The 13,340-nt window shown below is 40.6% G+C and overlaps 1 protein-coding gene across 1 annotated transcript in view; it reads right to left on the bottom strand.

The window, feature by feature from the left end:
• The window catches only part of ATG9A (autophagy related 9A), a 33,959-nt gene extending 20,718 nt beyond the window's left edge, over nucleotides 1-13,241 (bottom strand). The window contains exons 1-4 of the mRNA XM_066575521.1: nucleotides 13,160-13,241; nucleotides 8,964-9,032; nucleotides 2,652-2,778; nucleotides 409-560 (exon numbers count right to left, since the gene is read on the bottom strand). Coding sequence (XP_066431618.1) covers nucleotides 409-511 — 103 coding nt within the window. The 5' untranslated portion in view covers nucleotides 512-560; nucleotides 2,652-2,778; nucleotides 8,964-9,032; nucleotides 13,160-13,241. The remainder of the gene's footprint in view (nucleotides 1-408; nucleotides 561-2,651; nucleotides 2,779-8,963; nucleotides 9,033-13,159) is intronic.
• Between the last annotated feature and the right edge of the window lie 99 nt (nucleotides 13,242-13,340).

The raw sequence follows: 13,340 nt of genomic DNA, 5'->3' as shown, positions 1-13,340 counted from the left end.
ATGCTTAACCATCATCATCCTCATCTGCATCCTGGTTATGGATGATAGGAGTGCTGCTGCTGCTGGGAGGGGTATTCCTATTTAATTCATGTAACTATTCATCTTTTCTAGTATCAAGTATTCAACCTGCTCGTACAAAGTAACAGAACTCCCACTCAGCAGGTAGCAGACCGCTGCCAGAGGGGGCAGGACAAAGTCTGCAGCCTATCTGCTGGTGCTGAAGTCAGTCTACAACATTGTGCAACCAAACTGACATACAATATAAGGAAGAAGGAGCAAATACAAAGGGTCACATGACAGCGATCATCAGGAAACACGTTTCATTTCTAGGACATTGGTTGCTAAATTTCGACACTTAATAACAAGCCTTTTAAAAAGGTTCATTGCACAAGATTAGTTGGTACTCACATTTACTCCCCTCTGGTACATGCACCAAGAGGTCATCCTCCCCTAGTGGCGAGTCCGTGTATGAGGCCTCCAGCCGCTGGTAGGGTGTGTCAAATACCGCCATCTTCCCTCGGCCTCACATCCAGATCCCAGCCTTCAAAATGGGGGACGGGCTGGACAGAGAAGAAGAATAAGAGACGCTTTTACACCATGTGCACCAATTTAGGGTGACAGTGATTCAGGTAATAGTAGCAGAAGTGAACTTCCCAGTAAGGGCTGATTCACACGGGAGTATGCGATGTGTGTGTATGTGCCTGTCGTATTGGTATTCACTGCGTTTTTCACGCACAAGAGAAAAAAAAATGAAGCAAGAAGGCCCAATTGATGTCACGTTTTATCCCCACTGTGTCCTGGCAACATGCATAAAAAACGCAGTGAACGTGCATTAACATCCGTATTCACTGCAGATTGTTTTACGCTCCCATAGATTTCCAAAGGCTATTTTAGTCCATTATTAAGGACCAAAATAGAACATGCGGCACATTTTTGTTTACACGTGGTAAAATATACACATTTGGATACATCAAAGTAGGTCAATGGGTCTATATTCACTCAGTAAGAAATACAAACAGAACATAGACCCATGTGAGTGAGCCCTATGAGGGAGAGAATCAGCTAAGGCAACAGTAGTAGGACCTCCATCAGTCAAACAATAGTGGCCTATCCAAGCAAAAAGCTATTAGTGTCCATATCAGACAACCCCCTTTATAATGGAATGTATCACCTATAGATTTTCTTTACTAATTTAAACCAGAGTGAAAAATGTCCCATTTTCTAATCTGTTTTTCTGTTCTCATTGTAGATTTTTATTCCATTGTCTGTACATGACTATGGGGATGGCCATCTTGCCTTAGCTGCAGAGACACTCTTTACAGCAGCCTCATGGGCCATTCACAAAATTGACAGGAGCTGACCCGCTGATGTATATGGGAGTGTGTTGTGGGCATGTGCTAGGATCGGTGCAGGGAGAGGGAGGAGGTGAGCTGTGACCATCACCCACTGTAAATTGTAGATCCTGTGTTATCTATATATGGGTGTCTCCTCTCATTGTAACCCGGCCCCTGATGATGATAAATGACTGCTGAGTAGTTTTCTTTACGGAACAGTAACTGTTAGATTATTAGTAGGTTTAATGGTCAGGATGAAAACCACAAGATTTTAGGATTTTTATGGTATACTGTATAGAATTCGGGACATAAAAAAAATTCTAATCACCAAGCACTATTAAAAAATATGTTTAACATAAAAAATTAGTACAATTTGCCATTTTCTGATGACACATTCCCCTTAAGGCTCAATCCACATCTGCACTGGGGCTTTAGCCATTATTATGCTCCTCTGCTCCGTTTTTTTAACAGAGCAATAGAATTAAAAACGGAAAGTAACTGATTAGTTTTCCCCCCCACTGATTTCAATTAGGTTTTTTATAAAACAAAAGCTACATGACGAGATTCCTTTTAGGCTTCTTTCCTGTTTAGTTTCTATTTTTCTTTAACTGAACAAGTAATGCAGCAGCACGACTCATTCAGTTAAAAAGATGGAAACCAAACCGGATAGAAGCGAATGGAGAGCATTTGGTATGTGATTTCTGTTATATTAAAAATCTCAATGCAATTATAGGATGAAAAAAACGGATCCGTTTATTTCTGTTTTAAAGCTCTTTCTTCGCTCCAAAAATGGAACAGAGGAACGGAATTATGACTAAAACCCTAATGGGGATGGGAACTGAGCCCGGGTTGGCCAAGACATTATACAGCAGCGCGCTGACCACCAGTCCTGTCGGCTCTCCTGCGGTGTAGTATATAAAGGACAACAGTCTATGACTGGGTTCACAAGAGACGGAATTGCTGCGGAATTCTCTTGCGGAATGTCCACACGGCTATTCCATCCGCAGCTCCTAATCCAAGGATTAGCAAGCAAAGGGGACGAGATTTTGCTAAACGGATATGCGGTGCGGAAAACAAAGACGCAGCATGTCAATTTTTTTTTTTTTTTAATTTCCGCAGCAGCCTCTCTCTTCTCTAGGGGAAGAGATGGGGATAGATGGCCCCAGTGGAAATGTAAGTGGTGAAGACGCTTCAGAATTTACAGCTGCAGACACAGGTTTTGAAGCTGCACTTATCCTGCAGTTTTTTGTTGCGGTCATTCCGCGGGATTTCAGTCCTGCGTGACCCCAGCCTAAGAGACCAACCACAAATACTTACATAAAGACACTGGGTCCAGGATCCACTGAATGATCACCTTTTGCAGTACCATTTCCTTGGGTACAGCAATTTGACAAATCTTCACAAGACATCTGATTTTCTTCTCCACATCTCTACAATTCAGAATCTGAGAAATAATAAAAAAAATTAATAATAATAAAAGTAGAGGTCAATTCTAACTTGTTAGTACCACTCCATGTGGACAAGAATACTATAATACGGCCCCCCTATGTACAAGAATATAACTACTATAATACTGCCCCCCTATCTACAAGAATATAACTACTATAATATTGCCCCCCCTATGTACAAGAATATAATTACTATAACACTGCCCCCTATATACAAGAATATAACTACTATAATACTGCCCCCTATGTACAAGAATATAACTACTATAATACTGCCCCCCTATGTACAAGAATATAACTACTATAATACTGCCCCCCAATGTACAAGAATATAACTATTATAACACTGCCCACTATGTACAAGAATATAACTAATAGAATACTGCTCCCCTATGTACAGGAATATAACTACTATAATACTGCCCCTTATGTACAAGAATATAACTACTATAATACTGCTCCTATATACAAGAATATAACTACTATAATACTGCCCCCTATGTACAGGAATAAAACTACTATAATACTGCCTCCTATGTACAAGAATATAACTACTATAATACTGCCCCCTATGCACAAGAATATAACTACTGTAATACTGCCACCTATGTACAAGAATATAACTACTATAATACTGCCCCCTATGTACAAGAATATAACTACTATAATACTGCCCCCTATGTACAGGAATAAAACTACTATAATACTGCCTCCTATGTACAAGAATATAACTACTATAATACTGCCACCTATGTACAAGAATATAACTACTATAATACTTCCCCCTATGCACAAGAATATACCTACTATAATACTGGCCCTATGCACAAGAATATAACTCCTATAATACTGCTCCCCTATGTACAAGAATATAACTACTATAATACTGCTCCTATATACAAGAATATAAATAATATAATACTGCTCCCATGTACAAGAATATAACTATTATAATACAGCTCCTATGTACAAGAACATAACTACTATAATACTGCCCCGTGTACAAGAATATAACTACTATAATACTGCCTCCTATATACAAGAATATAACTACTATAATACTGCTCCTATGTACAAGAATATAACTACTATAATACTGCTCCTATGTACAAGAATATAACTACTATAATACTGCCCCCTATGTACAAGAATATAACTGCTATAATACGGCCCTCTATGTACAAGAATATAACTGCTATAATACGGCCCTCTATGTACAAGAATATAACTACTATAATACAGCTCCTATATACAAGAATATAACTACTATAATACTGCCTCCTATGTACAAGAATATAACTACTATAATACCACTCTCTATGTACAAGAATATATCTATTATAATACTGCCCCCTATGTACAAGACTATAACTACCATAATACTGCCACTATGTACAAGAATATAACTACTATAACACTGCCCACTATGTACAAGAATATAACTAATAGAATACTGCTCCCCTATGTACAGGAATATAACTACTATAATACTGCCCCCTATGCACAAGAATATAACTACTGTAATACTGCCACCTATGTACAAGAATATAACTACTATAATACTGCCCCCTATGTACAAGAATATAACTACTATAATACTGCCCCCTATGTACAGGAATAAAACTACTATAATACTGCCTCCTATGTACAAGAATATAACTACTATAATACTGCCACCTATGTACAAGAATATAACTACTATAATACTTCCCCCTATGCACAAGAATATACCTACTATAATACTGCCCCTATGCACAAGAATATAACTCCTATAATACTGCTCCCCTATGTACAAGAATATAACTACTATAATACTGCTCCTATATACAAGAATATAAATAATATAATACTGCTCCCATGTACAAGAATATAACTACTATAATACAGCTCCTATGTACAAGAACATAACTACTATAATACTGCCCCGTGTACAAGAATATAACTACTATAATACTGCCTCCTATATACAAGAATATAACTACTATAATACTGCTCCTATGTACAAGAATATAACTACTATAATACTGCTCCTATGTACAAGAATATAACTACTATAATACTGCCCCCTATGTACAAGAATATAACTGCTATAATACGGCCCTCTATGTACAAGAATATAACTGCTATAATACGGCCCTCTTTGTACAAGAATATAACTACTATAATACAGCTCCTATATACAAGAATATAACTACTATAATACTGCCTCCTATGTACAAGAATATAACTACTATAATACCACTCTCTATGTACAAGAATATATCTATTATAATACTGCCCCCTATGTACAAGACTATAACTACCATAATACTGCCACTATGTACAAGAATATAACTACTATAATACTGCTCCTACGTACAAGAATATAACTACTATAATACTGCTCCCCTATGTACAAGAATATAACTACTATAATACTGCTCCTATATACAAGAATATAAATAATATAATACTGCTCCCATGTACAAGAATATAACTACTATAATACAGCTCCTATGTACAAGAATATAACTACTATAATACTGCCTCTATGTACAAGAATATAACTACTATAATACTGCCTCCTATATACAAGAATATAACTACTATAATACTGCTCCTATGTACAAGAATATAACTACTATAATACTGCTCCTATGTACAAGAATATAACTGCTATAATACTGCCCCCTATGTACAGGAATAAAACTACTATAATACTGCCTCTATGTACAAGAATATAACTACTATAATACTTCCCCCTATGTACAAGAATATACCTACTATAATACTGCCCCCTATGCACAAGAATATAACTACTATAATACCACTCTCTATGTACAAGAATATATCTATTATAATACTGCCCCCTATGTACAAGAATATAACTACTATAATACTGCTCCTATGTACAAGAATATAATTACTATAATACTGCTCCTATGTACAAGAATATAACTACTATAATACTGCTCCTATGTACAAGAATATAACTACTATAATACTGCTCCTATGTACAAGAATATAACTACTATAATACTGCCCCCTATGTACAAGAATATAACTGCTATAATACGGCCCTCTATGTACAAGAATATAACTGCTATAGTACGGCCCTCTATGTACAAGAATATAACTACTATAATCCTGCTCCTATATACAAGAATATAACTACTATAATACTGCCTCCTATGTACAAGAATATAACTACTATAATACCACTCTCTATGTACAAGAATATATCTATTATAATACTGCCCCCTATGTACAAGACTATAACTACCATAATACTGCCACTATGTACAAGAATATAACTACTATAATACTGCTCCCCTATGTACAAGAATATAACTACTATAATACTGCCCCCTATGTACAAGAATATAACTACTATAATACTGCTCCCCTATGTACCAGAATATAACTACTATAATACTGCTCCCTATGTACAAGAATATAACTACTATAATACTGCTCCCTATGTACAAGAATATAACTACTATAATACTGCTTCCTATGTACAAGAATATAACTACTATAATACTGCTCCCTATGTACAAGAATATAACTACTATAATACTGCCTCGTATGTACAAGAATATAACTACTATAATACTGCTCTCTATGTACAAGAATACAACTATTATAATACTGCGCCTATGTACAAGAATATAACTACTATAATACTGCCTCTATGTACAAGAATATAACTACTATAATACTGCCCCCTGTGTACAAGAATATAACTGCTATAATACTGCTCCTATGTACAAGAATATAACTACTATAATACTGCTCCTATGTACAAGAATATAACTACTTTAATACTGCCTCCTATGTACAACAATATAACTACTATAGTACTGCTCCTATGTACAAGAATATAACTACTATAATACTGCTCCCTATGTACAAGAATATAACTACTATAATACTGCCCCCTATGTACAAGAATATAACTACTATAATACTGCACCCTATGTACAAGAATATAACTACTATAATACTGCTCCTATGTACAAGAATATAACAACTATAATACTGCCCCCTATGTACAAAAATATAACTACTATAATACTGCCCCCTATGTACAAGAATATAACTACTATAATACTGCTCCCCTATGTACAGGAATAAAACTACTATAATACTGCCTCCTATGTACAAGAATATAACAACTATAATACTGCCTCCTATGTACAAGAATATAACTACTATAATACTGCCTCCTATGTACAAGAATATAACTACTATAATGCTGCCCCCTATGTACAAGAATGTAACTACTATAATGCTGCCCCCTATGTACAAGAATATAACTACTATAATACTGCTCCCCTATGTACAAGAATATAACTACTATAATACTGCTCCTATATACAAGAATATAAATACTATAATACTGCCTCCTATGTACAAGAATATAACTACTATAATACTGCCTCCTATGTACAAGAATATAACTACTATAATGCTGCCACCTATGTACAAGAATATAACTACTATAATGCTGCCACCTATGTACAAGAATATAACTACTATAATGCTGCTCCCTATGTACAAGAATATAACTACTATAATACTGCTCCCCTATGTACAGGAATATAACTACTATAATACTGCTCCTATATACAAGAATATAAATACTATAATACTGCTCCTATGTACAATAATATTAATACTATAATACTGCCCCTATGTACAAGAATATAACTACTACAATACTGCCCCCTATGTACAAGACTATAACTACCATAATACTGCCACTATGTACAAGAATCTAACTACTATAATACTGCCCCCTATGTACAAGAATATAACTACTATAATACTGCCTCCTCTGTACAAGAATATAACTACTATAATACTGCTCCCTATGTACAAGAATATAACTACTATAATACTGCCCCCTATGTACAAGAATATAACTACTATAATACTGCCCCCTATGTACAAGAATATAACTACTATAATACTGCCCCCTATGTACAAGAATATAACTACTATAATATTGCCCCCTATGTACAAGAATATAACTACTATAATACTTCCCCCTTTGTACAAGAATATATCTACTATAATACTGCTCCCCTATGTACAAGAATATAACTACTATAGTACTGCCCCCTTTATACAAGAATATAACTACTATAATACTGCTCCCCTATGTACAAGAATATAACTACTATAATACTGCCTCCCATGTACAAGAATATAACTACTATAATACTTCCCCCTATGTACAAGAATATACCTACTATAATACTGCTCCCTATGTACAAAATATAACTACTATAATACTGCTCCTATGTACAAGAATATAACTACTATAATACTGCCTCTATGTACAAGAATATAACTACTATAATACTGCCTCTATGTACAAGAATATAACTACTACAATACTGCTCCCTATGTACAAGAATATAACTACTATAATACTGCCTCTATGTACAAGAATATAACTACTACAATACTGCTCCCTATGTACAAGAATATAACTACTATAATACTGCCTCTATGTACAAGAATATAACTACTACAATACTGCTCCCTATGTACAAGAATATAACTACTATAATACTGCCTCTATGTACAAGAATACAACTACTATAATACTGCCCCCTATGTACAAGAATATAACTACTATAATATTGCCTCTATGTACAAGAATATAACTACTATAATACTGCCCTCTATGTACAAGAATATAACTACTATAATACTGCCCCCTATGTACAAGAATATAGCTACTATAATACTGCTCCCTATGTACAAGAATATAACTACTATAATACTGCCTCCTATGTACAAGAATATAATTACTATAATACTGCCCCCTATGTACAGTGCAGAAGACTGCATTGCATTTAAGTGGCTGCAATCCAAAGAGGAGACCTGCAGAGTGTTGTAGGCAATCAGGTGAGGGTGCAGGGATGTAAAATATATTTTACCCGGAGTGGCCCTTTAAATATATATAACAATACAAATACATTATTATTATAGATTATTGTGGATGGATAATTGTTATTTCCTAAAGTGACTTGGAATGACGTTTGTCGTAGTACACTGTGAATGACCCCTACAGAATCACAATGTTATTTACCTACAACCAACTGCCCTTTACATTGAGCGGGTCTGTCCTCTGTGCTCGGCTCCTGGTCACCCAGCAGCTGCATTAGGCATCTGCAGACATACTCACCCAGTGTGGCCCCCGGGATCCTCCTCGTCCTCAGCTGTGGGTTAGCTCCCCTCCACTCACATATCAGGGCTGTAGAGAAAATGAAACTAATGTGTAACTAAGTCTGAGTCACAGTCGTTACACCCAGCCCATGTCAACTGTTTCCAGTGCAGTGTTAAAGGGCCGGTAACCTATATAGAGCATATAGCAGTGCAGCAGCCTTATAATAAGAGGTGCGGCTGTTAGTCACACTTATGTACTAAGGAGTTTTTGTAATGGCATTCCTCTGTTGGGTCCTGCTGAGCCTACACTGATACAGTGCAACAAATGATGTGCTCAGGACAGGCTGTCCAGCATCTGGATGTTATCAAGAATGTTCCCATTCACTGACAGCAAACAGACATCTTAAACCAGATGAGGAATTGACAAACAAAGACTATCAGAAAGTTGTGGAACTTATGGATTACTATTACTTTACATCAGTATGGACAATTCCTTTAAGGAGCCGTGTAATTACTATACATACAGTAGTTATTACTCTGCAGTGTAGGATGTAATAATGCATGCATGCCCTGTTATTGCGGTGTACTCCACATCTCGCCAGGGCATGTATACAGAACGTGAGACCCAGCATGGACGGACGATAGAATTCAGACTTCTTCGCTGTCCATGGTGTTGAAATACTCAAAAATTCCCAGACTCTGTACAGTCTATATAAACGTATATGCAGATACCTTCGTGTACTTCCTCAAACCGAATGGCCCAGTGCACAAATATACAGGCCGCTAGGGAAGAAGGAAGGTTAATAGCATTCCGCATATACACAGATATGCAGCACTAACAGCTAATGCTCCATGGCGGTCAGATATGAACATGGGATTAAAAAAATGGCGCAAACCTCTGTAAATGGCGCGTGTTTATAAATTCATCACCTGTGGTGGATTTAATGTCTTCTTTAAAAAGGGGCGTGGTCTTTTGGTCGCCAAATACGGGACATGCCTATAACTGGTCACTAGATGGTGCCGTTAAGTCTTTGGGGGGAAGTTATTAAAGGGGTTTACCGCCAAAAGACGTTCATGATCACTGGGGGTCCCATTGGTAAGAGAACTGCATTCCTGAACGCCTCATGTGAATGGAACCGCAGTGCGCATGCGTGGCTGCAGTGGTCTATTCACTTCTATGGGACTGAGGGATCGATCTGCGCCTGTGCAATATAAGTGAATGGAGTAGCATTGAGCATGCACATCGCCACTCTACTCACATAGGCATTTGGGGGCGCTGTCCTTGGCATCACCGATACAGCAAGAGGGCATTTAAAAGGGTTGTCAAGTTATTGGTCAACATGTCTGCCTCAAAATGACAAACAGAGCAATAGCCACCCGTCGTCTGCTGCGCGGATCCAGCAATGCAGCACCGCCGTCCTCCTAGTGATTGTTGTAGAAGAGGACGTCAGTAGAAGTCACCGAACCGCTGCAGCATCTCCGTTCTGAACTCCTGGCATCATGGATCTGAGCGCCGACGCCAGGCGGTGACACTGCAGCCTCTGATTGGCTGTAGCGGTCAGATGACCTCCACTGCCGTCAACTGCTGCGACAACCACCGTGCGGACATCAGGGCAACATCGCGGAGTCCCTACGTCTAGAGATGTGGAGTCGCTTTGTGCACCCCCTACCAACTGGGGTGGGATCACGACAAATTTTGCAGTCTTTTAAAAAGTTTTAAAAACCACCTTGCTCGAAAATTCTAACTTCTGGACAACAGAATTCTGTTTAGCACCTTCCCCTCGCCTAGATCTCATCGACAGGCCTCAAGTGTCTGACAAGTTTCATCACTGCAGCCGGGTTATTTTATTTCTTGTTACTCTGCCATAAATGTGGGGCGGATCAACAGAGATTTCACGGCAAGACAGTTTGCAGTGAATCCAGGGACTTGGGACAAAAAAAGTTTGTGATTGGTTACATTTGGGGATCCGCGCCATTCTGCTCTATAGTCACCGAGTTGCTAAGTTTAGAACGGAACATCTGAGGACCAAGAAGGAGAACTCAGGGAGACCAACGCGAGCCGCAACTCCAGGAATGCCAGTCATTCCTAGACAATCGAAGGACTGTCTGCTAACATATAGCGGAGGCCCTGGCGATCTCCCGAGAGGACTAGATCAGATTTTAGACATTCAGCAATCTCTGGGTTCCCAAATGCCTCAATGAGGACAATGGTGATGGAGTGGCAGCTTCACAAGCTGTTACTGGACCGCTCTTAGCGAGATCCTCTGCGGTTCTTGAACCGGCCTGGAGCTATGGATGAAGCTTGGATCCATAGAAATGATCCAGAGACCAAAGAATGGAGACGGGGTGGTTCCCCGCACCCAAGAAACTTCAAGACACAGAAGTCAACAAGCAAAAGTCACGGGCGTCTGTCTTCTGGACAAAGTTGGAATTGAGTTTGTAGATCACTTGGAAAAGGAGGAACTTTCAAGGCAAAGTACTACTCTACGCTTAACAGCAATTGGTCTGCAAACATTAAGGCGAGTTCACAAGAATAACATTGCTTCTTCAAGACAAGGACACTCCTCACAAGGTGGTGGATACAAGACGAAGCCACTCCCTACAAGGTGGCCGCTATAGGATGAGATCTCTTCACAAAGAGGTGGCCGCTACAACACAAGGCTGCTCCTCACAAGCCAGTCACTACAAGACAAGACCAGCTCCGTAAGGCGACCACTGCAAGGCAAGACTGCTCCGTTCTAGGCAAGACCGCTCCCCATAACATAGACACTATGATACAGGGCCACTCCACCCAAGGTGGCCGCTCTGCCGAAGGTGGCCACTACAAGACAAGACCGCTCCCCATAACATAAACACTATGATACAGGGCCACTCCACCCAAGGTGGCCGCTCTGCCCAAGGTGGCCACTACAAGACAAGACCGCTCCCCATGGCATAGACAATGTCATACAAGGCCGCTCCGTCCAAGGCAGCCACTACAAGACAAGGAAGCTCCCCATGGCGTAGACACTATGATACAAAGCGTCTCCAGCAAGAGCGGACGCTCAGATATAAGGCGGCCACTACAAGACAAGGCGGCTCCGCCCAAGGCGGCCACTACAAGACAAGGCCGCTCCCTATGGCGTGAACACTATGATACACAGTCTCTAGCAAGAGCGGACGCTCGGATACAAGGCGGCCGTGACCAAGTCGGCCACTACAAGAGAAGGCGGCCACTACAAGACAAGGCAGCTCCGCCCAATGAGACTGCTCCGATACGAGGCCGCTCCTGCCAATGTGGCTGCTCCGATACGAGGCCGCTCCTGCCAATGTGGCCGCTCCGATACGAGGCCGCTCCGCCCAACGGGGCCGCTCCGATACGAGGCCGCTCCGCCCAACGGGGCCGCTCCGATACGAGGCCGCTCCGCCCAACGGGGCCGCTCCGATACGAGGCCGCTCCGCCCAACGGGGCCGTTGCGATACGAGGCCGCTCCGCCCAACGGGGCCGCTCCGCCCAACGGGGCCGTTGCGATACGAGGCCGCTCTGCCCAACGGGGCCGTTGCGATACGAGGCCGCTCCGCTCAACGGGGCCGTTGCGATACGAGGCCGCTCCGCCCAATGAGGTCGTTCCTCTTCACCTCATTCGGCCCCCCTGGACTACTGCCTCACCTGAAGAAACACCTTAAGGGAAGAAAGTTTTGAAGCGCAGCAGATGGCAGTGTCGCGGCGCCGCACTCTCGGGTCCGTGAACGCGTTGTGTTCGGACTCCTAAGTTACAGCAACCTAACAAAATAAAACCTAAACTGGCCGAACTTCACGACCGCAGTCACTGAGGAGACGTGGCACCGCAATACCGCCATCTTTTGCTGCGCAACGAGTTTCGCTACCACGTGGTCTTTCGCTTTAGAACAACGAACTCATACGAGGGGACATGGAAGGGCATTTACGGAACCCCGCAGATTGTTGACTTATCCGCACCCCCGTAGAGGTAGGTAGTCAACGAAAAATACAGAACATCATACTGCGATGGAACGGTGGCGATAGTGTATCAGCCATACGTGATATAAGCATGATGCTATACATGTACCAGACATACAGTCATCCACAGTGTAATAACACAAGTACATGCCACACACTCCTATCACCCTACTGCCTCTATATTACACAAGGTATGATGCACCCCGGCCCTTCACCCATATGCTGCCTCTTTTATACCCCCTGGTCTTTCCCATTACCCGTCAGGTTGGCACCTGAGTTACCACTCAGTCTCCTTCGGCCGCTCCTCACAGCAGCTTGGCTGTCCTGTCACTGTAATGGGGCAGACAAGACCACTAGCCAATCACAGGGGAGTATTAGGCCTGCCTGTGTTCAAGGCACCAATCACAGCGACAGCTAGAAGCCCCCTTCCAATAGCCG

Source organism: Eleutherodactylus coqui, chromosome 8 (genome assembly GCF_035609145.1).
Source record: "Eleutherodactylus coqui strain aEleCoq1 chromosome 8, aEleCoq1.hap1, whole genome shotgun sequence".
Lineage (NCBI taxonomy): Eukaryota > Metazoa > Chordata > Amphibia > Anura > Eleutherodactylidae > Eleutherodactylus > Eleutherodactylus coqui.
This window is presented reverse-complemented; position numbering and strand designations above follow the sequence as displayed.